The sequence below is a fragment of the Pinus tabuliformis genome, chromosome 1_1, assembly GCF_031772625.1.
Source record: "Pinus tabuliformis cultivar Carrire ecotype Pingquan chromosome 1_1, CPIR1, whole genome shotgun sequence".
Taxonomy (NCBI): Eukaryota; Viridiplantae; Streptophyta; class Pinopsida; order Pinales; family Pinaceae; genus Pinus; species Pinus tabuliformis.
In genome coordinates this window covers 95958758-95986012 of record NC_142297.1, presented here as the reverse complement: position 1 = coordinate 95986012, position 27255 = coordinate 95958758, and the positions used below count along the sequence as shown (strand labels likewise).

Here is a 27255-nt window from a genome sequence, read left to right as displayed (position 1 = left end):
GGAAAATGAGATGGTGGGCATGTTTTTGGAAAATGTGAGAGGGTGGGCATGTTTTTATTGGAAGGACTATTTTTGGAGGAAAACAACCCCAAATTTTGCTCACAACAGCTTCAAAACTCACAAAAATGTATTTTGTGGGGTTTATAGCTGCTTTGGCAATAAACTAGTCATTTTATGATGAAACTGGTTGGTTTGACCATAAACCGGCTGGTTCCATCCGAAACCGCCCGGTTAGGACCGGTTTTTCTAATTTTTTGCGAAGGGAGGGGTCAAACCGGGTTTTTCTGCCGGTTTGACTCGGTCAGCTAGTGAACCGGCCGGTTTTTAAAACACTGCTAAGGATGGGAAGATGTCCCTCAACTGTCTTAGGAATGTCTAGCTGCCACTCGTCAAAACCAGTTCCTCTTAAGTGCGCTTGATGAAAAGTGAAATCAAATCTAGCATATCCTTGACCGCACTAGCATGGGATACCTAGGAAGGCAAGCAAGCAGTGTGTTACTGTTAGAGCTGTCAGTAATAAAAAATATTGGCAATAAAATGTAGAGTTCAAGAGTGTATTCTTCTACTAGTCACCATACTTAATAGTAAAGACCCCATGCTCTAGAGTCACCATGCTTAGTGGTAAAGACCCCATGCTGTAGAGGATTGTTGGGAATCTCACAATACTTTATTAGATGATAATCAAAATGCTGTCCAAATTGCAGAAGCTAATCATTTCAAGTCACTTTCCTAATATTTGTATGAAGTCTATATATGTTCTTTCTGAAGCAATTCTTAAAGACCTTCAACAAAGTCTCAAGTTATTGCAGCATTTTGTGTTCTCATAGCTGTATAGGAGTTGTTGCTTAAACACACTTACTGCTTTGGTGAGCTATTTGTTAAGTAAGTTTGCTTGCCACATTATCATTAATACTGAAATTGTAGAAGCCGTTGTATTTTAGTTTACCCCAATGGAGTTGCCTAAATTCATTAAGTTCATCCAACAAAGATTTTAGCACTCTACATGCTGTTGGAAACTGAAGTCATCTGCCTAGCAGTTGATTCCTTTGTCCTTCTCACTTGTCTGAATACAATTTGTTTAGTCTCTTATGATTAATCATTAACCTGTAAATCTCCCGGATGCGGGTGATCGAGACAGATAACAAGACGATGGCGGCGGGAGCAGTCGGCGCGTGGAGTATGTCTTGCGCCATCTGGCTTCACCTGTGGTTGGTATTCAATACTTCGGAGAGCTCATTCAAGGCCGCGTTAATGTGGCTCGACGTTTTACACAGGTTCCCCTGCTCAAATCAGATGGCGCATACCCATTTCAGCTTTGTTCCTTTCGCATGCATTTCAGGCCTCCTTGCAGGTGCTATGCTCTGTTCGGTGGAGGTTTCAGGTTTCCATGGTATTCAGGCTCGTGGAGCAACTTCGGTGATGGTTTTCCTGGTATGCCACAGCCCCTATAGCGTTCTCCTTAGCTGTAAGCCTTCCAACTCTCTCAATCCTCCGACAATCTTGTTAAATCTCCCCCTTCCTGTCTTCCCTGTTCAGCATAGCATTGTTGTCGGTCCTGCGCTTTATTCTCAGGGCAACATGACTATCCTGCGACAAAGAATGGGTTACCGCAGGGGTGGAGTTCGTGGTCGTCCCTTGCGCCATGCTTATTCCTCTTCCGCGGATACATTCCCTGGCTCTTCTTCTGAGAGTCATCCTGCTCCCAGACGTGGGTGTGGTCGTGGCAGGGGACAACGGGTCGCATCTTCGAGCCCCCATTACACTCATGAGCACTCGGCCCGCTTTCAAATTCACTGCACGCTAAGCAATCATTCTTTCATAGCCACAGTCACGATTCAGTTAAGTGAGGGCGCAGCAAGCATGGTTTCGGCAACTCCACATGCTACACCGAAGCTGGGGGTGGAAGATTTGCCAAGCACCTCTCAGAATCAGCGCCAGCAGTGTGAAGTCCCAAAGAGTTCTGCTTTCCAGGTCAAGCCTGCTGTGGCACGTTCAAATCTTCCAGGTGATGGGAGTTCGCCAAAAGAAGAGGGTCTTCCCTCTGATCATGATGACCTCTTAAGTTTCGGCTGTCCAATTGAGGAAGAATCGCCCTCCACTGCACATGATGCTTGATCAGGTTGTCGTTCTTTTTGAAATTATCGTGTCTGTTCAAAGGAAATGCTCAGTTGTTTTCTGTCTTAGCTCAGTTGGTCTCTGTCTATGTTAACAGTTCGAGTCAATAGTATCACCTATGTTAAGCAGTTTTGGAACTCCACACAGTCTACATTTTGTCAAGGTGGTTCCGGTTTAAAGGCTCCAGTAATAGTCCTAGATCTAGGCGGTCTGATGCTTGTTTCAGTGGATTATTTGCCAAATCTGTCATGCGAGAAAGCCATTCTCCAGGCTAGACCTCTTGAGGTTGCCGCCTCGTTGTAAAATTTTTGTATCAATAATAGGAGTAGACTTATTCAGAAAAAAAATCATTAACCTGTAAATCTAACAAATCTGTATATGTCCATTACTTCTATGGTTCTAACTTCTGACAGCAGTAGATGGTATTGGTTGCATATTGATTAGTTGTCTTTTATCATTTGAAGCAGTTATGAATGGTATTGGTAGCATATTGATTGGCTGTCTTTTACCGTATGATGGAATTATTAATGGTATTGGTTTATGTTTCATGTGGAATTGTGAATATTATCGCTCATAATTTTATCATGTATTTTTATAAGTTACTTGCACTTGAATTTCCTTCACTAATTTTGTGCATTCGACATTTTCACCGTTTTAGGCTTTTACCTATTTAATTTGTAATAATAATATCTGAATCTTAATTTTTTTTTCCTGCCTCCATTACGCTGTCCATTGTTTAAGTGGGGGGTACCTTCCAGCCGTCACCAAGACTCCTTCTCCTTGCCCCCCTTCCCCTGAAACTTTGTGTAACACTGGTTGAGACAGTTCTTCTCAGCAAGCTCTACTTTACGTTTTATTTTGTGATTGGACTTACAGGCAACAGATTGTGCTTGAAGCTGGGAAAATACAAAACTTTTGTATCATTTTGAAAACACCATTTGGCTAAGTATGGACACATTACCATCTCCCTATACTGTATGTTGGTTAATTTCACCTTATCAACTGTTCCTCCTTGCATTCGATTTTTTATTTCAGAAAACTATTCTTTGATGTGTTACAAGAATCTGCTGTGCATTTATTGCAGAAGCTAATGTATTTTGGCTTCTTTTATGAAAAGCCATGATATTCTCAACCAAAACATATAACTGTAAAATTATATAGTCCAGTTCTGACATACATTTTTTAACAGAAATCCAGTTTCTGTTTGCTTTGGGGCATCTTAATAATATGATACAATGCTGCACTTGCTATTTGATTTGTTTTTTCCATCTTGTAATCAGGAGATTGTTCATGAATTGTGGTGCTTTAGTTTGTTAAGTGCCTACCGTGCTGATGTCAATTTGCTGAGTTTGTGGAAGGGAGGATGATAATAGTATTATAATGTGTTGCCTATTCTTATTTTCAAGTTCCTTCCGAGTTCTTGTTCTCTATCGCCTTTTACTTATAGTGGTGTCGAGGACAATAATTATATGGGCTTTGGGTTTATTTTCTTCTGATATTGTTCATCTGTTTCTCTTGTAGGAAAAAGGCAATGAATATGTTAAGATGGGGAAAAAGCATTATGCAGATGCCATTGATTGCTATACTCGAGCAATCAATCAGAAGATATCAAACAATTTCGAGAATTCAATACTTTTTGCAAACAGGGCCCATGTCAATCTTCTTCTTGGGAATTACAGGCGTGCATTAACAGATGCAGAAGAAGCAATAAAGATCAATTCAGCAAATGTCAAGGTTGTCATATGCATGCTTATATGTTTATAAATATACTCTAAAACTTATGAATATGATTCTTCCTTGTTTTAAGCAAGAAAAGATTCTGACTTGTACCAGTATGTATGTTTTTACTATTTAGCACTAATTTCTAGGAGTATTTAAGCAAAGAATTTGATTTTGTTTTTCCTTTATTCTCTATTCAAACCTGTTCAAGAAAATGCACTTTGTTCCATCTTTCCCTTGGTCAATTATCTTCATATTTCCAACACTGAATTTTTCCTCACTTAGAATCATTTCATAAAGTCCAAAAAATTGTTTGAATCACCATATGTGATGAACAGTGCTATCTTCCTTGGGCCTAACTTGTTACTTTATGTAATGTTCTAACTAGGCCTATTATCGAGGGGCCAAAGCTGCTCTTGCCTTAGATTTATTGCCAGAAGCAGCGAAGCTATGTAGATGTGGCCTTGAGCAATCTCCTTTAAATGAAGAACTTAAGAAGTTAGAGAAACAGGTTAAGACAAAGAAAGCAGAGATTGACAAACGCGAGCATCAAGCATCAGAAGCATTATCTACAACTGAGGTTTGTAAAGTTAAAAATGAATTGATATGACAAACCATGATTAATATACTCGGTGTAACTTATACCTCTCGAGGTCTTATAAGCCTTCCTTTGTCGTACTTTACAGGTTCTTGTTTCTGCATTGGAAAATAGAAATTTAAAGCTGGGGAGGGCCATGTATAAGGACCTCACTGGAGTAAGAAAGCCAAAGCTGGACAAAAGCGGCATTCTTCACTGGCCAGTCCTCCTCCTTTATGGCGAGGTTATGTCTAGTGATTTTATTGAAGACTTCTGTGAGCATGACATGTTCTCAACACATCTTGATATGATATCCTTGAAAAATGATCATCCTTTTTCTCAGCTTGCATAGCTTCTTATGCTATTCATGTTCCCTGCAAGCTAATCAACAGTAGAATCTTGGCTTTGCCTTAGCTTACACACTTATTTGCAGGAGATTCACCTCCACTGCCTTGGGATGAAAACCATGCATATACTCGTGAAGCAGTAGAGCTGTATTATCAGGTGGGTTTTAAATAATGGTCTTGTTTTCAATATTAAAGTAAAATAAAATGACAAGCATGCCATGATAGAAAAATTTAAAATTCTGCTTCCTCTAAGAAAGTGATAAGGGTGATGATGTAACATTTATTTTATTTTAGGATGTAAATGAAACAAGCTAAAGAATTTGTTGTAGCGTACCATTGATTTCAGATCAGATAAAGAATGCATGTCATAATATTTGAGATTGAAGGATCTCATTTATACTTCTAAGAATGGTTTAATTTGTGAGAAAATGCACATGGCCACAGGAGTATAACAAAACAAGAAACTTGCAAATTGACACAGGATATAACTGGTAAAATTTACAAAAGAGAAACATTCACACAATTATTTTTCTCAATTTTTTTTCTTTTTGTACATTGAGGACCCGTGTCTTTTATTGCGTCAAAAGGCACTCTACAATGCAGTATGGGGGAGATGTTGTAGTGGAGCATTAGATCAATGAGGTGTTAGATCTAAATTAAATTGAAAAAAAACAATGTTGGCTCCATTTACATTACATACATTATGGGGGAGATGCAGTAGTCGTTAGATCAATGAAGCATTAGATTAAAAAAAAAACGGACTCAATTAAAAAAGTAAAAGTAATAATCAAAATAATAAGTCACCTCAATTCAATCTGCTATATTGCAATTTTCTTTTTAATAATAAAAAAATTACACATTATACATAGCTTCTTTATAACAGAATTTATAATATGCATATCACATCAAACTAAATTTAAATAATGATAATTCATATTCATAACCATGATATTTCAGAACTTCATGTTTAAATTTAGTTAATAACCATATAAAAATTTAATATTTACAATAAACTATTTTTCTAAGCTATATATGTATATACACACTATGCATTGCATATTAAAATTTTTAAAAAATATTATTAAATATGTCAACGAAAAATGCTGTAAACATATATATGTAGTGATATATATTATGATGGTTTTCATGGAATTATATATATATATATATAAAAGTTATCATATAAATTAAAATAATGATGATTCATATTCATAACCATGATATTTCAGAATTTTATGTTTAAATTTAGTTAATAAACATATAAAAACTTAATATTTATAATAAACTCTTTTTCTAAGCTACACACAAAGATATATATATAATGAAACCTATCCTATGCATACCACATTAAAAGATAAAATAAAATAAATAATAACACATGTCAAAGAAAAATGCCATGCATATATGTATGTAGCTATATTTATTATGAGAGTTTCAATAAAATTAAAAATAAGAATATGTCAATAAAATTAAAAATAAGAATATATCTATATATATAGATATGAAATTTATATATGATATAAATAGTATTATAGATAACTAGCATAGGTCCATCTTAACTCCGAATCTATCAAACGTTGAGAAGGTTCAACTCTCTTGAGGTGCGAACATTTTCTGAAGTTTTACACTCGAAAAGGGTTTTGCATCTTGAGAGGTCTCATCCCTCTCAGTGCTTGGTAAATGCAGAGTTAAGATAGATGTAAGCTTTATAAATCAGAAACTTGGATGCCAGCTGCTTGCAAATTACGTGCAAACTGTTCTTTTATTTCTAGTTCACTAAGCCAATAACTCAAAGGTTCTCTAAGATAAGATTACTTAAATTTGAGATTTATCCATGCAATGGATAATTAGTTTATTTATTGTGTGCAATTATTTGCATTGGCACAATTAATTAAATAATTTGTACATACTTATGCACCGACATAGTTTATGTATGCGTAACCATGCAATATATCCACCCTCTGTTCAAGACAATATAATAATTTTATGCTCCCATACATGGGTAGCTAGGTACTTCTTATGTGCTGTCTTTATCTGTAATTTAAGATCATCACATTCCTGCCATTTTTTTAGCGATTGTTGACAATGGTTAGATATCAGTCAAATGCAGGGCATGCCTTACCAAAAAGAAAAGTTTTCCAGTACCTTTTGGAGGACACTGCTGGTGCAGGAGTCAAAAGTTTTGATGAACAGGAAGCAGACGATAAAGATATGGATGCTGATTTTGCAAGCAAGTCAGGTATAATACATGAACCCAATGACCTTATTGTAGAGTTAGATATCTTTGTGCAAAACTTCTAATTCATCATCTTGACCTTTTAGATTTGTCATTAATGATTGAAGTTGGATGCTGCTCGAAGTCTTTTTGTTTATAATTAGTTGGTGAACAGGCTATATTCCAATTTTAAATTTAAGCATCAAACTGTATACAGCTGAGAATACTTGCACAGATCTTTCAATTGGGAAAGTTTAAAACATTTTGTCAGAGTATAAGGCTTACTTGATTTAATATAATAAAATGATAGTTAAATCATATTTAAATAAAGTAGTTACATTGTAATGGCAGCACAACTACCTTGTCAATGATATAAAAGGAGATTAACCCATTCTATCAATTGACTTTCTTATAGTAAAACCATATCTTCTACATGAGTCCGCATGGTCCATTTTTTATCATGTTTTTCTTGTATATGTAAAAAAATAGCATGGCATTAGAGCAGAGAGATCGAGAGTATAAAGTTGTGAAATAATTTGCTGCTGCTAAATTTGGAGAAAATCAAGCCGCTGTCATGTTAAGATCATGGTCAAAGATAGAGTAGAAGATTGTGCATTGATGGAAAAGACATGGAAATTTGAGTTAACATTTGTTAATTTTAGATAACAATGTTATGTTCTATGCTTAAGAGCAATTTTACTTCAGTTTTCTTATTAGTCCAATATCAATTTCCATATTAGCAATCACATTAACATGATAGTAAAACGCAGATAGAACATAAACAATAACCAGAAGACAAGCCAAGACAAGAGGACACAATATTTGGCGGATGCCAGGGAAAAACCCAATGTGGGGAAAATTCTTTGATCAAATCTTCTTATTTTTCTTCAAAAGTTCAGTAGATAGAGAGAGAGTACAATATACAAAATCCACTTGCCCAATCACAGTCAAATCTGTCCAGTCAAACTGCAGTCAACAGGATGCCCTAACCAGAAAGTCAATGCTGGTCAACTTAGAAGAATTACACCTCCAAATCAGCTCGGTCAAACCCAGTGAACTCGGCCTTCAAGGACAGCTGGGAATCAGCCCAAAACAGTCCAGAAAATATCAGTCAAACTTGGTCAATGCTGAGTTAAGCTTGCTGCAGTCAATGCTGGTCAAACTGAACGGAAAATCTCAGTTTCTGTGCCCAGAAGTATGGCCTGGCCAAACAGAAATATCCCCACAAAAATCACAGTCAAACAAGGTCAACTGCTGCCCAGTCAACACTGGTCAAACTTCCTGCAACTTGGTCAACGGATGAAACAGAAAAGTACAGTCTGCCCTTTGCACGTGTGGAGGAGAGAGGCTGCCCATAAATCTGTACACCCAATCAGATGAGGAGAGAGAGATATGCGAGTCATGATGTGTGAGCAAAAGAGGAAGAGACTCCTATTTATATGCAATGTTGAGAAGAAAAAGACATGTCTTGTGGGCTTGTGAGCCTACATTAGTTTGCTGGCCAACCTTGACAATTTGTCCATAATAGAAATAAGTTCATATTTCCATTTATACATGTCAAAATGAGATGATCTTTAGATCAATCCTACATCTCTCGGAAAGAGGAATCCAATAAAAATATCAGCTGCATCATATGAGCTGTCCAAAGTGGAGTTTGGCTCTAGTTGCTACATTTAACACTCCCTCTTTTGGGTGAAATCCACCTGCCAAACCATTTGTCAATTTGTACCATCTCTAACATTCTTGTTATACTCTGTTCTGCTCTGCTCTGCTGAACCATGAAGAAATAATGAAGAAGAAATGATCAAGAATGTGTCATACCATTCTCCACTGACCCGAAGTCGGTCTCCAATAATCGAGAGTTTATCAAAATACTCTCCATTGACCCAAAGTTAGTCTCCATTGATCCCAGATCAATATCAAACATCCTAGCATAGGGAGTACGGTAGTACACGATGCGTCCATTGGTAGTACTATGGTCCATATCCTCATTTCCTATTCATTGGCCAGATGAGATGTACTGACAGGATAAGGTGAACCACTCATCCTATGCATATATAAACCAACATGGGGTATCTCAGGGGAAGGTGAACCACTCACCTTGTACACAACACACCACTAGGGAAAGGTGAACCACTCACCCTATGGTCGCTCATCGCTCCAAGAAGTACCCCAAGCCCCCAGAGCTCCCAGAGCTCAATATCCATCTCATACGGGACCCTTATAAGAGGGTCTCACCATGGCTCCAATTCGTTCACAGAAGGTTAAGAATTTGACTTTCCCCAGGGGCTTCGTAAGAATATTAGTGACTTGATCATCAGTCCCAATGTGATGGAGCCTTATTGCTCCCTGTTGTACCAATATCCCAGATAAAGTGGTGCCTGATATGAATATGCTTGGAGCGGTCATGAAACAAGGGGTTCTCAGAAAGGCGAATCCCACTTTGGTTGTCACAAAAGATCACAATGGTATCCAAGACATGTCCAAACAGCTCACTAAAGAGCTTCCTCAACCAAACAACTTCACAGGAGGTCATACTAGCAGCAATATATTCAGCCTCAGCGGTGCTCAAAGCAATCGATTTCTGCTTCCTGCTCATCCAGGATATTGAAGCAGAACCTAGTGAGAAGCAACATCCAGATGTGCTCTTACGGTCTACCACACTGCCAGCCCAATCTGTATCAGAATAACCATGGAGTCTCACATCCCTGATAGTGTATCTCAATCCATAGGTGATTGTGCCTCGAAGATATCTCAAAAGATTCTTGGCAGCAATCCAATGTATGTGATGAGGCCCGACCATGAATTGACTCAACGTATTCATTGCAAAGCATATGTCCGGACGAGAGTTCACTAAGAGCATCAGGGCCCCCAAGAGTTGACAATACTCAGAAGGATTTCCCAAATCGGGCCCAACAACACTTCCAATGTTCCACATAGCTTTTTTGAAGTTGAGTTCCATCAGAGTAGTCACGGACTTGCAATCCACCATCCCAAATCTTTCAAGTAGCTTCACAATGCATTTTCCTTGAGAAAGGAAAATCTCACCTAGCTTTTGCCAGACCTCCAACCTAGGAAATAATGCATTAGTCCTAGGTCCTTCATCTCGAACTCGGAAGCCAACTCCCTCTTGCATTGATGAATGAGAGGGTCTACACTTGTCAGAAAGAGATCGTCCACGTAAAGTACCAAGATGATAGGTCTATCATTCTCAACCTTAAAGTAAAGGTTCCGACCAACTTCACTTCTTGTAAAACCCAACTCCCATTAGATAGCTGTCGATCCTCTCATACCAAGCCCGAAGTGCTTGTTTCAACCCATAGAGGGCTTTCTTTAATTTGCATACATGTGTCTTTCGATCTTGGACTTCGAACGCCTCAGGTTGTTCTACATAGACTTCCTCCTTAAGTGAACCGTGCAAGAAGGCGATCTTCACATCCATTTGGTGTAGTTTCCATCCTTGTGAGGCAGCAAGGGCTATAATTGAACGGATGGTGGTATATCGGGCAACTGGTGCAAATATCTCATCATAGTCCACACCTTCCTTTTGAGAGAAGCCTCGAGCAACAAATCTGGCCTTGAACTTTTCAACACTTCCATCTGCTCCATGCTTGATCTTGTAGAGCCATTTAGAGGTGACAATAGATTTTTCCTAGGGTCTAGGGACCACATCCCATACATCATTCTTCATAATCAATTCATACTCTTCATTCATAACATTATTCCATACTTGGTGCTTCATAGCTTCTTTGAATGTGCAAGGCTAAGTTTGAATAATGGTGCTCATGGCAGTTAAGTACCCTTGGTACCTATTCGGCTTCTTACTTTCCCAAAATGTCCTCCTAGGTGCAATATGTCTCTCGACATCTTCGAGAGTTCCCCTCAGCCATGAGCGTCTCCTTTTTGAGGAGGAGGGCTCATGAGGAGGTGGATCAATGGGATCCATCGGTTCTTCAACATCGGCTATTGACTCATCCTGCATTTCCTACCCTATTTTCCTATGTCTGCTTCTTTGTCCTTCCTTGGAATAGGAAGGTTGCTACTCTTCCCAAGGGCAGCATCTTCATCGAAGGTGACATCATGACTTATTTCTACTTCCTTTTGACCAAGCACATAGATTCTATATGCTTTAGAAGCTTCACTGTAGCCCACAAATGTTCCTTTCTTCCCATATGCATCCAATTTGCTTCTCTTTTCTTTCGACACATGAAAATACACAAGTCTACCAAAAATTCTAAAATGAGAAACATCAGGTTTCTTACCGGTGAAAACTTCTTTGGGAGTTTTGGAGTCCAACGCTTGGTGTGGGCATCTATTTTGAACATACACGACAGTGTTGGCAGCTTCACCCCATAGGAACTTCAGAAGGCTTTGATCATGTAGCATGGCACGAGTGGCTTCTATAATAGAACGATTCTTTCTTTCAGCAACACCATTTTGTTTAGGAATATATGCGGTAGTAGTCTCCCTCTTAATGCCAACTTCTCTACAATAGTCATTGAATTCATTTGATTCATACTTGATTCCATTATCGGTCCTCAATATCTTGATCTTCTTCCATGTTTGATTTTCAACCAAGGCTTTGAAAGAACAGATCCACGTGAACACTTTGTCCTTCTTCTTCAAGAAATATATCCAAGTTTTGTGAGAGAAGTCATCCAAAAAGATAACATAATATAAATATCCCCCCAAAGATGTCACAGGCAATATACTAGATAGATCAGAATGAACCAATTGCAAAATGTCAGTAGTCTTGCTACCACTTGAGGGGAATGGGCCCCTTGTATGTTTTCCTTCGGCACATCCCTGACAAACACCTTCATGTTCTATTTTGAATTCGGGCATACCTGTAACCATCTTCCTTGCATCGGGTAGAGCCTTATAATGAAGATGAGCAAACTTTAGGTGCCATAGTTTGGATTGAAGAGATGTGTCACAAGACATAGCTCCCAGTGGACTTCTTCCAACTTGATATAAGCTATCAACCCTGAATACAAGAGTAAATGCTTCTTTAAAATTTCTTTTCCAAACATGTACCTTTCCATCGATGAATGCCACATTGAATCCTTTGTCTTCCATTGCCGAGATAGATACCAGGTTCTTCTTTAGATTGGGTACATATAGTACTTCTTCTAGATGAACGGTGTTACCTTGATTCTATTGAAGAGTAACATTCCCAACTCCCTTCACGAGATAGGTGGCATTGTCTCCAAGGATAATTTCCAAATTTGTATCCTTTTCTATCAGATTTGAAAGAGTCTCCTTGTACCTAGTGAAGTGCCTTGAGGCACCACTATCAATTAACCAATTTCCCAAGGTGTCCGGAGGAGAGGCAGTAGAGAGGACAGATATAAGATAAAATCCTTTTTGCTTGCTATCTTCAACATTAGATTCATCACACCTGGAGTTTCTTGATTTTTTGGGCGGTCGACCATTTTCATGTTGAGTAGCGGGAGCATTCCTTTTTCCTTTGTTGTTGAACCTGTCGTTCTTTTGATTGTTGTTGACCCTGAAATTGTTGCGATTGTTGTTGTCATCATCCCGAGGTGTAGCCCTTTTATTAGGACACTCCCTAGCATAGTGGCCAAACCTGTTACAAATGAAGCATCTTCCCTTCCTTCCCTCATTGAATTCCGGTCTTCCTTGACATTGCTTCTTTGAACTTGCATTGTTCTTTATTTTAGCACGAGTGGAGAATGTAGTAGGATCATTTCTATTTGGAGGCATGTCCATTTCCATCATGTTATAGACATTTTTGTGCCTTACAACTCTAAGCATGAAATGTCCATAAACCAAGGGATCCTAAGTCCCTAAAAGTGTTGTTCTGGCCCCTAAAGGAACAAGGTCAACAAATTACAGCTTCTCCCAGAAGTTCTCCACTAGAAGCTGCTCAGAACTAGTCAAATCAGGATCATTTCAGCTGCTCCACTAGCTAGCTGCGTTGCAAAGCACCCAAATACACTAGCTAGGTGCGTTGCAACGCACCTAAATGCACTACCAGGGTGCGCTGAGCGGGAAATGACAAGTGGCAGAGTCATTCCACGAGGTGGAGAGACAATGGAAGCTTCCAGAATCTTCTCCAATGACACTTGCCTCACTGAATTCGACCAGTGATGAGTAAGAGGCTCTCAGTCTCCAAGTGGAAGCAAGAACTGACAGAGAGAAGCCACTAATCAATTCATGAGCTGACTCATCCTCTTTTCATACATCTATATATGGATCCCTCATCCAAGAGATCCAGAGGCTGGAATTTTGTACATTGCAGAGAATTGCTGTTGGTTTCGAGATAGATATCAGAGTATCGGGTGATTTATGCTTTGTTGGAGGTGAAGAGGGGATTCTATTCTGGGAGGTTGATGCTGGATCAAGAATCATCGGTTGTAACTCCTTCTGGATCTTCTTGTTTTATCAATAAAACTATTTGAGTTTCTCCTACATGCTTGTGTATCGATTGATGTTTGTTACATTTGTATGTTTAGCTTAAATCTGATCCTAAGCTATTTATGAATATAAATCCATGTCTTTGTGTAGTTTCCTTCTTCTGTGATCTTACAGGAACTTGGTGAAGCTGGGCAAGTAAGGGAGCAGGTAGCTGGAAGCTGTCAAAGAGGAGAGAGATTGGATCAAAGGACTAGCGCAAGACACAGGTTGGTTCATCCTATTCCTCTTCGTTTATAGTTCATAAAGAAGAATACGAAAGTACTTTTCTCTGTTTGTTTCTGAGGTCACTATCACACCTCAGTGGGATAGGGTCGTTCTGAATAGACACTTTTCCCGTTAACAAAATGGCGACTCCGCTGGGGATCGTGTCTAGTTAGTTAGTTTGTGTTTCTCTTGTTGTTCGTTTCATAAACTTAGAAGTAGCAATCGAACTGCATTTGCCATTAACAAATGCAAAGTAGACATCTGCTACTTCAATCCATTCATTGGATCTGTTTATGATTTGAACAGCTGATTCACAAATGATCTGATTACCCTTTGTGATAGCTCTTAAACCTTTTTTAAATCTACCATTTGATTGTGCATTACTGATTGCTTTTACTCGACCAAAAACCATAGATTAAACTGCAAACCGTGACCCAGAACCCGGATAGAATTCTTGTTTTTGCCCCAGCGCAGGTGCTGTGAAGAGTTCCTGCATTTCAGCACAGTTCCCGAGAGGGCAACCTGCGTTGCAATCCAGTTTCTCTGTGTAGCAGGTGCGTTGATCAGCCTAGCCTTGTGCAGCTGAGGTTCTTTGCTCAATTTTTCAGTTTTGTCTCTGATTTTTGCAGCCTGTAATCAGTGGGTGTGTCTGTTTAAAAACCCCTTTTCTTTGCTGATATTCCGCCTCAGTTGTATAAAAGAAACTGTATATGTTTTTGTGTGTTTGTTACGTCATTTACAGTTTCCCATTGCAAAAGTAGAATAGTCATACTGTCGTCCTTTGATTTAGATCTGTCGCAAGTGTCGATTTTAATCATAGGAGAAAGTTTATTTGCTGTTGACAGTTGATTATGCTTTTACTTTTGCCTTTGGCTTGAATTTGTGAATTTCTAGTGTCGAAACAAGTGTTTATTTCAAAATCATAAAGTGTCGTAATCGTCTCTACCTTTTGATTTCGAAAAGAAGCTTGTTTGTGTTTTTCACTTGAAAACGAATTCAAATTTGTACAACAACTTTCTTTTTAGGCATCAATATTAAGAAAGTGAAAAACAAATACATGCACATGTGCATTTGCATATTGACAGTCTGTTTGGCTTGATTTAGGAAAAGTGCATTTACAGTGTGCTCTTTGCTCTTTGAGAAAAGATTGTGTCTTTCTTTTCCCCTTGTAGCTAGGATTTTCATTGCTGAAAAGAGATAAAAGCTTGCTTATCATCTTTAGATTGCATTTTAGGAATTACATCTACATCTCGTGGTGAACCCAAAAGGCAAACTTCATAAGAAAGATCAACTTAAAATAAATTCAATGAACTTAACAACGCTTTGTAACTTAACGCACAACATTTAGAGGTCTAGGCTAGAGACGTATTCCGACGTCGTAAAGCCTGGTAACTGTTGTCCTCACTGATGGTTGGGTGATTCCTCCACTTTGAGACGATAAGTGCCAGTACGGACTTGTGCTCCCACGTACCGTCGAGTATATATTGGGAGACCCCTATAGGCTTAAAACCTTTTATCCATAGGAAGCTGTGTCGGCCGCCCTACTGATCGCAATGCACCGAACATAGCATTCGGGAAGATTGACTGCCGTACCTTAAAAAGTATTCTGCAGTTTTGTGATTGGTTTGGTACTCCCTCTACCTAGATCTCCAGAGAAGTCCCTTTCGTTCCTTTTCAGACTCCTTAACGGAAAAGGTCCATCTGAGCACTTGTCACTTCAGGCTCATTAAAAATCGAAGGAGACTAGAGTCATCTTTTGTTTTTTCTCGACTCTTTAAAACTGAAAAAACAAGTTGTGTCAAAGCGTGTTAAAATTTATTTTAAACGGAATATTCATACCCTTTTCCTATGTCGATCTTTGGGTTGAGAAAATGGAGCCTACCAACCAAGGAATTCCCCTTGGTGGAAATCCTAGTCCCTTCTCCTCTTGGGGAGATGTTGGTGCGCCCCATACGGCCACATTGTCGCTTCCAGGACTGACAATTGGCTTGCCAGTATGGCTCTTCTCAACCAATGTCGTTCAGAACACCACTATTCCTGAACAATCGAATCAGCAATTAGACGAGTCCAGAGTTACCCACCAGCCTTCTACTTCCTCTAATTCTTCCTCTCCTCCTTCCTCTTCGCTCGATGGGACTGGTAAAGCTAAAGGCCAAGTTCCTAAGGAGAAGAAGGAAAAGAAGAAGAAAGAGAAAAAGAAGAAGGAGCCAAAGGCGAATGGGGGAAAACGAGTGTCGTCTAACGAAAATCCACACACAGCACCGACCATGCCTAAATCACCATGTGTCATTTGCAGAGGAGACCACTTTCACAGAGATTGTCCTTGCATCCCCCGGATACTAAGGGACTGGTCTCCTCGTTTGCACAATCCGGTGTCATCAATCTCTGGAGATCATGTTGAAAGCACACCGTCAACTAGTGAAAGTGAAGCCCCAGGACAAAAAGGGAAAGTTAGATTTCCTTGTAAACTGTGCGAAGGCGACCATGCCCTCCATCGTTGTCCCTTCTTAGACGAGGCTAAAAGAGTTTTGGATGATCGTCCGGTTTCACTGTTACGACTTCCTCCTGGATATAAAAAACTCTTGCCAAGTCCGTCACTAGTTGAGAACCCAGCTGGCCCGCTCAAGTGGTCGGCTGAAGCGCCTATCATTGAAGATAAACCAACTGAATCCATACCAGACGAAAGTCAAAAGGTCGAGGCGGCAGTTGACCCGGTCTTGCCTTCAGAGGTTTTATCTTCGGATGATACAGTCACTGAAGAGAACAAGGATGACACCGTCCAAATTCTCTTCATCAACACAGACTCCGACGAACATGGGGGCAATCCACCCATTCCTTTACCGCAGGAAGGAAGTTTGTCAGAGCCATACCCGGCCGTCTACTCGGTCCCACCTCCAAGCAACCTAGTTGTATCCTTCGACTGGAATCAACTAGGCAGACCCCGTTTGCCAGCAAGCATACCATTCTGAATTATCGTTCAAATATATTGAATGGTCATGGCTGGTACCATCATAGATGAGGGGTCTTCTGTGAGTATCCTTTCCTCTATTGCTTGTAAAGCGCTTGGTTCGCCATCGCTGTTGCCTGAAATGAGAAATCTGACAGGCTTTGATAAAGGAACCAATCGACCTTTAGGGATCCTTCCCGATGTGCCCATAACATTGAGAGGGAAGACAGTTCGCATGAACGTCATGGTCGTTCAAGGACCCTTGGATTATAACCTACTCCTTGGACGAGACTATATTTATTGCATGGGAGCCATCGTCTCCTCATTCTTTAGAGTAATGTGTTTTCCGCACGATAGAAGAGTGGTCAAGCTCGTGGACCAGCTTTCATTTCCCGGATCACGCATAGCAAATAGTCATATACCGTCCCTAAATGGTCTCTTCACGCAAGAAATGTCTCAATTCCCAGTCCGTCCTCCCGATGAGCGCGAGTAATTCGGAGGGATATGACTGAAACCCAGGGGGCATGCGTCCTGGTCTGCTTCGGCAGGAAAACTTCGGGTATAGGGTAGGTTTCCGCGGGAGAATATGACTAGTCTGTACCCCGTCCGTCGGTGGAAGAGGGGTTATTCTAGAATAAGATTCTCTTGTCAAAGTTATGTGAGTTGGCAGACGTCGTCACTCACCTTTGTTTATCTCGGTAGACATCGCCGAAGAAGTGTTTTATTTGCTGTGTGAATAGAACAATCTTTGGGTAACCTGTAAGAGGTAGGCCTCTCCTGATAGAACAAATGTTTTGTCTGCAAATTGAGGGGTAATTTTGAAACTCTGTTTTATACCTGGGGGCATGCAAACCTTTTGGCATGCAAGCGAGCGGCGACTATTTATTTTTTAAATTTTTAGGACCTCTAACCCTTTAAACTTGTAGGACTAGTCGTCACCAAACTTGCATAAAGAAAGGATGTGGGGCAAAAATCTAAAAGTTGCCGTTTTTATATGAGACATTCTTATCATATTGTTAGATACCTATACCAATAGGTTTCATATTTCATGATTGGCAAATGGAAGTGCCAAATATGCTCTGCTTTGGTGATGCAAAGATCCCATATTTCCAAAAGAGGACAATCTATGTACATAGCTTGGTAGTGACTCAATTTTGATGGATGGTCCAACAGCCTAATCTGGATCATGCCATGTTTCAATTTTCTGTTGTAGAATAGAGAAAGAAGTCTGTCCAAACTGCTTAATCTTGGCAGACCAATAGTTAGGTAGGGAATTAAGGTTCCCAACTGCTTAATCTGGGGCCTTGGAAGCAATAAGGGTAATTCTAGATAGAAAATCAAAAGAAAAAGCCAATGGAAAAGAAAAGGCACATGAGGGTCTGCAAGTCCAAATGCACCCTCCATGAAGAAACAAAAAATGCTAGGCAAGTAGATGGGTAGGTAGATGGGGTTGCAGAAATGTCATTCCTTTCAACTGAATCTTGCTGGTCAAAATAAAGAAAGCATCAATGGATAGGGAAGGTCCTCTTCTCCATCACTTGGCAGCAACACAATGGAGCATGTCTAACTTCCTTTTCCCCCTTTTCACATTCATCACTAACATCCCTGCACCAGTTGTGTTCATGAAAGAATTCAAGGTTTTATGTTGGTTCTTGTTTCTTTAAGAGCCACATTTCTTGTCTAAAATTCTTTTCATTTTGATCTACTTCCTAAGCTAAGTTGATTTCATATAAACTTAGTGTTTTCCCCTTCATCCACCTTTTCCACTCATATTAACCCCTAACTCCTTATTATCTAAATCCCCTATGTTCCCCTTTTTCCCTACTATTATAAACACTATGGTGTATAAACCCCAAGCAATGTATAGATATCCCCCCTCTAGCACTATAGCTAAATAAGTTTGTCTAAGGGAGACATTAGTCCACCAGGGACTATGGTCAACCCTGTCATGGGATTACTCTAACCTCTGGTTAGGGTAATAACCTCCCCCTAATCCATCATTTCCCCTCTTTTCCTAAAGAATTTCATCAAAAACCCCTTTCCCTCTGCTTAAACCCACTTTTAGTCCTTTTCCCCCCACAGATTAACTCATACCCCGAAAAACCCACAAAAACCCCAAAACCTATAGTCCCGCGCCACAAATATTAAATTGAATATTTTAATAGTTGGGCGGGACCCAACCCGAAACTGCGCCTTTGATCAAGAATACCCGCCAACCGTTGATCGTCCGCCGCCCCCGATCCAACGGTGGGCGGTCAATCTCAGATCCCGACCCGTCGCCTTTTAACCTCCGGGGAAATGGCGGTATTGGGGGCCGTACCCAGGACGCGTGGCAAGCGGCGGGGTTGTTCGGAGCCCCCCTCCCCGATACCGCCTTTGCCCAAAGGTGGTGCGGGGAGACCGCTTACCACCATCCCCGTTACCACCTCCCTTGCATACGTCACCTACACGTCGGCCCCCACGTCACCATGACGTAATGCCGCTCCGCCCGCCCCGCGCCCTGTGGCCCTCCACGTAGCCCTGCCACCGCCTCCGCCCGCCACCGTGTCCGTCCACGCTGGCCTCCAGCTCAGCGTCCACGTCACCATCCGTACCCCGGGCCCGCCATGACGTCATGCTGACGTCATCGGCGGAAAGGCGCCAATGACCCTTTGGGCCTGAATTCGTCGTTAAAAACGCGGTTTTAGCCGTTTTTATGTCATTTTCGAGTGTAAAGGACAGAGTTGTTGTCGCCGTTTCATCGCCGGGTCGCCTCCAACCTCCAAATTTGAAATTGCAACCGTCAGAACTCGTCAACTCGGCTACCTTGAGCCTTCACTGTTCAGCCCGCAGGCTTTCCAAGCTATTTTATCCAGGTATTCATCGCAAGTTCCTTGTTTCGCCAATGCATGCCATTTCTCTGCGAATTCTCCAATAAGCATCGTTCAAATCCTAAATTGCACACTGTCTACTACTTAATTTGCAATTAAATCAACCTACATTGCCCCAGCTCCATGAATTTGATATTCAAACGATAATTCACGGCTTGAAAATTACAAATTTAGCCCCGAGTTGCTCGACATTGTTCCCGTTTGCCGGGTGGAGGCCCAGCTGCAATTTCACCAAATTGAATCTTACATACCCTCTGCAATCATCCTCATCAATTCACAATCCCTGTGAACTTACCAAAAAACAGCAGAGACAAGTCTGCCAAGCCTGCTTATTCCACTTTGAAGAAAATTTCAAGCATTATCTACAGTAAGCCTGTCACTTAAGCCTTGAGGAACCTTGCATACCTTTTCACTCACCTTGTTCAGATTCAGATTACATAATGGCTGCTCCTGCACCCACAGCCCTCAGTGTTGCTCCTTTAAATGCACCAAATAAAGACCTGGAGTCCTTGCCTCTTGCTGACAGGGACTACCTTATCCAAGACTGTGTGACTGATAGGGACCATTTGCAGACCTTCAGGGAATTAAGAGATGACTACCTGAATGGCAAGGACACATATGGGATATGGGAGTCAAATCTGCCACACTACTGTCTCCCCTCTGTCAATATTTTTCCAGAGATTATTCGCCTATGTGCTGAAAATTATGATGTGCAACACAGAGCTGTAAAGTCTCCATCTGGGAGCATCCTATTTTACATTAATGCTGAGTCCATTAACCAGATGCTTAATTTCAATCAGACTGAGCTGCTGTTCCCTTTCTCCATGAATTATCTGCTGGACACTGGTGCCAAGATGTCCAGTGAGGATATTCAGAAAATCACCAGGACATTTATGAGGCCTGACCGCCAGCCTACAGGGCCACCTCCCTACTTGGATGTCTATTTTACTGAGGTAGGCAGACTTTTGTTGGACATGATTGCCTACGTGCTGGGATACAGAACCAGTGAGCATGTGGATGAAACAATGCTGGTATTTTTAGCTGCTTACAGCCCAGGCCAACCCCCTGCCCGCAAATATAATTTTGCCAAGTTTATAGCTAACAAGATTCATGATCAGTTGTGCAAAGTGGACAGACAGGGTGTCTTCAAGTATTCATCTTATATCTATCACCTTTTCATGTACTATCAGTCTGAGGCCTTTCCATGCTACATTAAAAAGCTGGATTCTAGAGGGGAAAGAAGATCTGTTATCTTCTGGACATCTGTCTTCCATCAAGTGCAAAACTCACCATATTCGTATTGTGAATTTATTGATCAGTTTGTTTACCCAGTCTCTTGTTTATTAATGAAGTCCCCTCCTCCCAGAATATCATTTGATATGCAGAAAGTCCTGCAGCTTTCCAAGAATTACAAAATAGGTGATTGGTACCTATATGAAGATCATACAGTCATCAGAATCTATGGCTGTGAGCTCTGTCCCTACAGGCTCCCAAAATATGTGCCCATGAGGATATTTGCCTTGGAGTATTATAGACAGCTCATTCACTCTGATCTCACTCACTTTCACAGCTCCAAAAAGAAAGCCCATCTCAAGTTCAAACACCACCTGGGCCCCTTCATCATGAATAAAAAGGAGGGTTGGCGAGATGCTGAACTGATCCTCAAAGACAAGTACATGCTCTCAAAAAGCTTCCGGTGGGTTCCCTATGACCCTGAAGGCTTCATCACTGCTAGGAGAGTCAAATACAGACTGCTAGGTTATGAGCACTGCAAGTACCCTCATATTGAAAAATATGCTAATCAGCAAGAATGGCTGCCAGATACATTAGTTGAGAAATTGACTGAGGAAGAGTTAATGCAAAAGAATGTAAAGGATTTGGAAAAGACTCTTGACCTAGATTCTGTGCAGCAGGTACCCTTCAAGCGACCGCAGCCAGTAGGAGAAGGTACCTCGGCCTCAGCAGCTGCACCAACCACACAGATATCTTCCACAGCAGCACCAGGCACAGACAAAGGGAAAGGAATAATGGGTGCTGAAGAAGAAACCGTGAAAGAAAAGCCTGCCCCCTCAAGTGAGCAGCAACAAGGGCAGCAACCAGAGCAGCAACAAGAGCACACCCCTCCTCCACAAACTGAGCCACCAGTAGCACCAATTTTGCAGACCCCAGCACATGAGGAGAGGGGTATGAAAAGAGATAGAGAAGAGTCCACTCCTGCTAGTGGATCCTCCCAACAACCCCAGGCCAAAAGGCAAAGGGTTGACTCTCCAGAGGTAGAAGACATCACTGAAGAAGTCCTTGACAGTTCAAGGAAAGACAGGGAGGGCAGCCAACATACAGGTACAAGCTCCTTTCGGCAAGAGCAAGGATTGCAACTTGGTTTGGAGGTGTCCTCCTCCTCTCAGCAGAGCAAGAAGCCCAAAAGCACTAAGGCTTCTTTCAAGCAAATAAAGGCACAGAATGACTTGTTGAGGGTGGAAGTCTACAAACAATTTCTAAATGCAACACCAGCCCAGAAAGAAAGGCTAATGTCTGTATATGACATTCAAGAGGAGAAAATGATCCTCAGTCATTTCAAACCTACAGTGCCCCTTCCAAAATCAACTGCTGATTATGTGAAGACAAGGGTGGAGGTCATGGCAAAAGACCTCCATCCCATGGACCAAATTGAACTCCACAAGCAAACTGGAGAGATGGTCTATGCAACCTTGGTGGACAGGGCAACCATGGCCCATGAATTAAAAGAGTCACTAAAGAATACCAACATGCAGTTGGATTTTGAAAGAATGTCCTCCCTAGCCAAAGACAACAGAATAAAATCACTTGAGGACATCATTATCGACCTAGGACATGATCCTAAGGATCCAAAGGGTGTAAGGGCCCTTATGAAGAAAAAGGAGGATGACCTCAATGCATTGAAGAAGAGGTTGAGACTGCTGCCCACAGAGCACCCTCAAACAACAGAATTACAGCAGGCAAAGCAGGCCGATGAGCAGCTGGACCTTATAATGCAGCTCAACCAAAAGGTCCTTGATTTGGAGAAAGAGCTTGAAGGCTTACTACAAGATAAGCAGGGGGAATCCACATCCCAAGCTCCTCCAACCACTTCAACTACTGCAACAACTACAGAGGCAGCAGTGGCCCCTGTAACAGCAACAGCAACAACAGAAGCAGCAAAGACAACCGCTCCGGACTCCAGTGCAAGCATGGAAGAGCTGACCAAGGCCATTCAAGATATGGAGATCCAGGCCAATGAGTTAAAGGAGGCCAAGGAAAAATTGGCAGAATTAGATGCCAAATATGATAAATCTAAAATGACTGTGGCAGAACAAGGCAGAGAAATAAAGGCCTTGAAAGAAAAAATAAAGATTTTGGAGAAAGAGCTCAAGCTAGAGACTGCTATAGCAGAAATCAAAAGAATTTTGTGGGCCCGCATTGACCAAACCATCACCAAGCAATGGAAATCAATTAAGACTGTACATGAGCAGATGGATTTGATTGGCCAAGCACAGACAGAGATTCAAAAGGCCAGAATAGTGCTGGGAAACAGGCCGGAGCTGGCCAACAGATTGATAGATTTTTTGAACAGACAGACAAAGGAAGAACTGGCAGCCATCAATATTGTCAACAGAACAGAGGCTGTCCTTACAGTTAAAAAGGTACTCACTCTCAGAAATTATGTACAAACTGTGGAGAGGAAGTGCTATGAAATCCAGGCTGAGGTGGATGAGTATAAGGCCAAGATGGGAGCATTGCAAGCAAAGGGACTGCCCAGCCTACTAGACGGTGCAGGAAGACTAATCTCTCGAGAACAATATGCCACCAGAATGTCAAATTATATTGAAAACCAAATTACTGCATCTGGCAGTACTTCTGAAGAGGCAGGGCCTCCAACAGGGCAGAGCCTTCTGAAAAAACTTGAAAATATATTTTTTATTGAAAATGAAATCCACCACCTTTTTGAGACTCCTCCTAATTTCTACAGATATACTGAAGCAGATGAGACTTTGGTGAAGATCAGAAGACACCAAATGCCCAGGGAGGATTGGTGGCAAGCAATGCTCCAAATTTTGCCACATTAACTTCAGATGTTCCATCCCAGTCAGCTACAGCTCAGCAAAAGTCAAACATCATTAAAGACAGCTGAAAAGTGACTCAGCAAAAGACAGCGGCAGCAAGCAAAGGATAAGATATACGCACCTTTTTGACAGCGTACCTTCAGCCGACTCAGTGGCCTCCAAAGGTCAAAAAGACTTCTGACAGTATTAAAGAGCATTCATTTTGTATTTAAGAGCAGTAATAACTCCTTATCTGCTATTCTGTAAAGTTGGTGAACGTATTTATTTCTCAAATGACTCAGCAGTTCAGATATTTTATGTAACCGGTTGTATATATTCCCCCTCGCATAAGCTTGCAGGGGTTGGGGATTTCTCTTCTAGAGTTTCTTATGTTGTAAATTTCCAGAGTATTAATACAAAAGCTGATGGAATTTCCAAAGCTCTGCGTTATCTGAGGCATTGTGGTGTTTTGCTGAATATTACAGGATTCCTGCGTACTTCATGGCACAATAAGTTCTCCTTAAAAACTCTTCGTTATGTGTTTTAGTTATCTCTTCATAGCTCATTCATGTTTCTGTGTTTCATAATTAATGGCAAAGAAAAAGAATAGTTCCAGGATTTATTCACAGAATACCCTGAACTCAATCTATGCTGTTATAAATGTTTTTCTTCGGTTATAGTAATAAGGTGTAATTCTTAATTGCTGCACTTCTAAACTATACCTTTCACAGTGATATTTGTTCAGGAATTCAGAATCTGCTCCTGTGCAACATATTTCTTCCTCACACCCAGCTCAGTGGAAAATTCTTGACTGCTTTCCACTGGTTAATCATGTTTCATTATCACAATTTCAAGTTTGTTTCATGAAATATTTAAATGGCCCTGTAGTTTCGACAATCTCACTCAATATTTCAGTCAACCTATAGCCACAGACTCCATTGCCCAATGGACTAAACTATCTGAAGATTTCCACCTTAGGTACAGAAAGACATCACTCAACCAAAAAACCTTAAACAACACTGAATCCATAACTAGCCTAAAATATTCACAAAACAGAGACAAATCTGAAAGAGAGAGCCCTCTCTGATTACAGTTTGGCTAGAAACTGTAATCCAAAGCTTGGTTAGTGGTTACCCCGGCCGTATTCCCTTGGGAGTCAAAGGGAACAACCTGGGTGTTAACACATATGACTGGATTAATCGAGCAGTTTTAGCGCATAGTTCAAGCTCGTTAAAAAAGAAACATAAGATCTGAGCAAATGTTTCCACCCGCGTTTAAGCTCGTTAAAAAATGAACTATCCCCCGGTAAATAACCACCGTGAATGAAGCATTTTCAGCTATTAAAGCCTTGGTCGTGTTTGCACCGTCACCTCCACTTTTCCATTGGCCGATCATTCACCTCCATTTGATTGTTTACCCATTTTGAGGAACAACTGCGAAGAGTGATTTTACTAGCCATCCTTGTGACACTGCCGTGATTGGAAAATTCCAAACCTTACCTGGAATCAGCTGCTACCCATTTTATCACTCGTTCCTCAAAAGACGAGTCTTCTTTAAGCTCTTTTCATCTGACTCGTAAAATATGAAAAGATTGCCGAGTTTTGGCTTTCCAGCTCGTTAAAGCAACAGGAAGTGCTATCCCTCCTCTAGATTTTAATCTTTTTGGACCTGAGGGATTATTGCACAAAAAGATCGAGCGCTTGTTTTGTTCGGCTCGTTAAAACTATCGAGAATTCATCCCTTCTGTATTGTTTTATACTTTTTCGGACTTAAGGGATTAGATGACGAAAAAGGAACTTCGGAGTTACCTTTACGTACCTTTTTAGACTCTCTAAAAATGAAAAGGACTGAGTTATCTTTGTCGTTAGACTCGTTAAAAAGATTAATAGCGACAAACTTGTCTTTAGGCGAGAACGAGTTTCACTATTGCTAGGCTCGTTAAAACATAGCGATGGGTTTGCCTGAAGGGCAAATTATAGAACAAGCATATGTTATCCTCCTCAAGCTTGACAAAAATAAAGAGGTACTGGTTAGCAATGACTGGGGAAAAATTGGGAAGAAAACTCAAAGAAACTTTATTGGTAGCAAGTCGCTCTTGAACATGACACTTCCACTCCGTACCTGAGTCGGGTTGGGTTGTTTCATTCACCGGTCACATCACCATGGTCACGCCATACCATCCACATTTGGGGTAAATGCTACCAATCCATCACATAAATGTCGCCGACATGTTCAAGAGAAGTCATCCAGAGAAGTCACCTGTGTCCCATCCACTACCATACATTATACTTCATTCCTTCATGACCGCCACCCTGAACCATATATCATCAGATTGTTTTCACCTCCATCAAAATCATTTTCTCCGTTCCGTGTCATTGATGTGGGATTCATTAAGGCCCTCCTTTGACGGATTGCTTCTTGTCGACATCAACTCATTATCCAAGAAGTTGATCTAGGAACAACCCCTTCAGTACTTTGAAGCTTGCATGCCTCAATGGCAAGTTTCTCACTTCCGGCGACAGGTATACGTCAATGACCTTCGACCGAAAGATTTTGCGTGGTGTTTGACGCCAAGTCCTTTATTCACACCACGTGAATTGTACTGCAGTACCTTGAGGGTCATTATCATTATCGGTGATTCCTCTCGCGCTTGTTAACAGTTTACATCATTGACTGGTAATCAAGCGATTTCTTTCCATGTTCGACTTCAAAACATTTCTCACATGGATCGAATTGTACTTCGAGTGAAGATCGGACGAGATTGAAGACCCCGGATCTAGTTTCATCCATCCGGGCTACGATATATATTCAGGAAAAATAAAGACATTGAAATGTACAATATTGCAGCACAGATAATCATCCTACCAAAAAGATGATGACTCCATCAGAATCATCAGTCTACCATCAGACGATTGTCTGTCCTATGTACATGAAAATGAATTTATAAAGCTGAGCATGGGAATGCCCGCCTCAGCTAGATCATGAAAACAATATGAAGATAATGTATTGTATTGTATCTTATTACAGGTCTCCTCCCAGCATTGAAAGAACTTCGGATCCTCCTAATAAAGCATTTCACCCGATAAACGACCTCATACTTTAGGGGGCAACTGTTATAGACATTTTTGTGCCTTACAGCTCTAAGCATGAAATGTCCATAAACCAAGGGATCCTAAGTCCCTAAAAGTGTTGTTCCGGCCCCTAAAGGAACAAGGTCAACAAATTACAGCTTCTCCCAGAAGTTCTCCACCAGAAGCTGCTTAGAACTAGTCAAATCAGGATCATTTCAGCTGCTCCACTAGCTAGCTGCGTTGCAAAGCACCCAAATACACTAGCTAGGTGTGTTGCAACGCACCTAAATGCACTACCAGGGTGCGTTGAGCGGGAAATGACAAGTGGCAGAGTCATTCCACGAGGTGGAGAGACAATGGAAGCTTCCAAAATCTTCTCCAATGACACTTGCCTCACTGAATTCGACCAGTGATGAGTAAGAGGCTCTCAGTCTCCAAGTGGAAGCAAGAACTGACAGAGAGAAGCCACTAATCAATTCATGAGCTGACTCATCCTCTTTGCATACATCTATATATGGATCCCTCATCCAAGAGATCCAGAGGCTGGAATTTTGTACATTGCAGAGAATTGCTGTTGGTTTCGAGATAGATATAAGAGTATTGGGTGATTTATGCTTTGTTGGAGGTGAAGAGGGGATTCTATTCTGGGAGGTTGACGCTGGATCAGGAATCATCGGTTGTAACTCCTTCT

General features: G+C 41.0%; 1 protein-coding gene across 1 annotated transcript in view; it reads left to right on the top strand.

The window, feature by feature from the left end:
* Window positions 1-27255, top strand: part of TPR2 (Tetratricopeptide repeat (TPR)-like superfamily protein) — a 194937-nt gene that overhangs the window by 22994 nt on the left and 144688 nt on the right. Inside the window, exons 2-6 of the mRNA XM_089391589.1 lie at window positions 3637-3849; window positions 4223-4414; window positions 4521-4721; window positions 4835-4915; window positions 6859-6997. Of these exons, the coding sequence (XP_089247715.1) occupies window positions 3637-3849; window positions 4223-4414; window positions 4521-4721; window positions 4835-4915; window positions 6859-6997 (826 nt within the window). The remainder of the gene's footprint in view (window positions 1-3636; window positions 3850-4222; window positions 4415-4520; window positions 4722-4834; window positions 4916-6858; window positions 6998-27255) is intronic.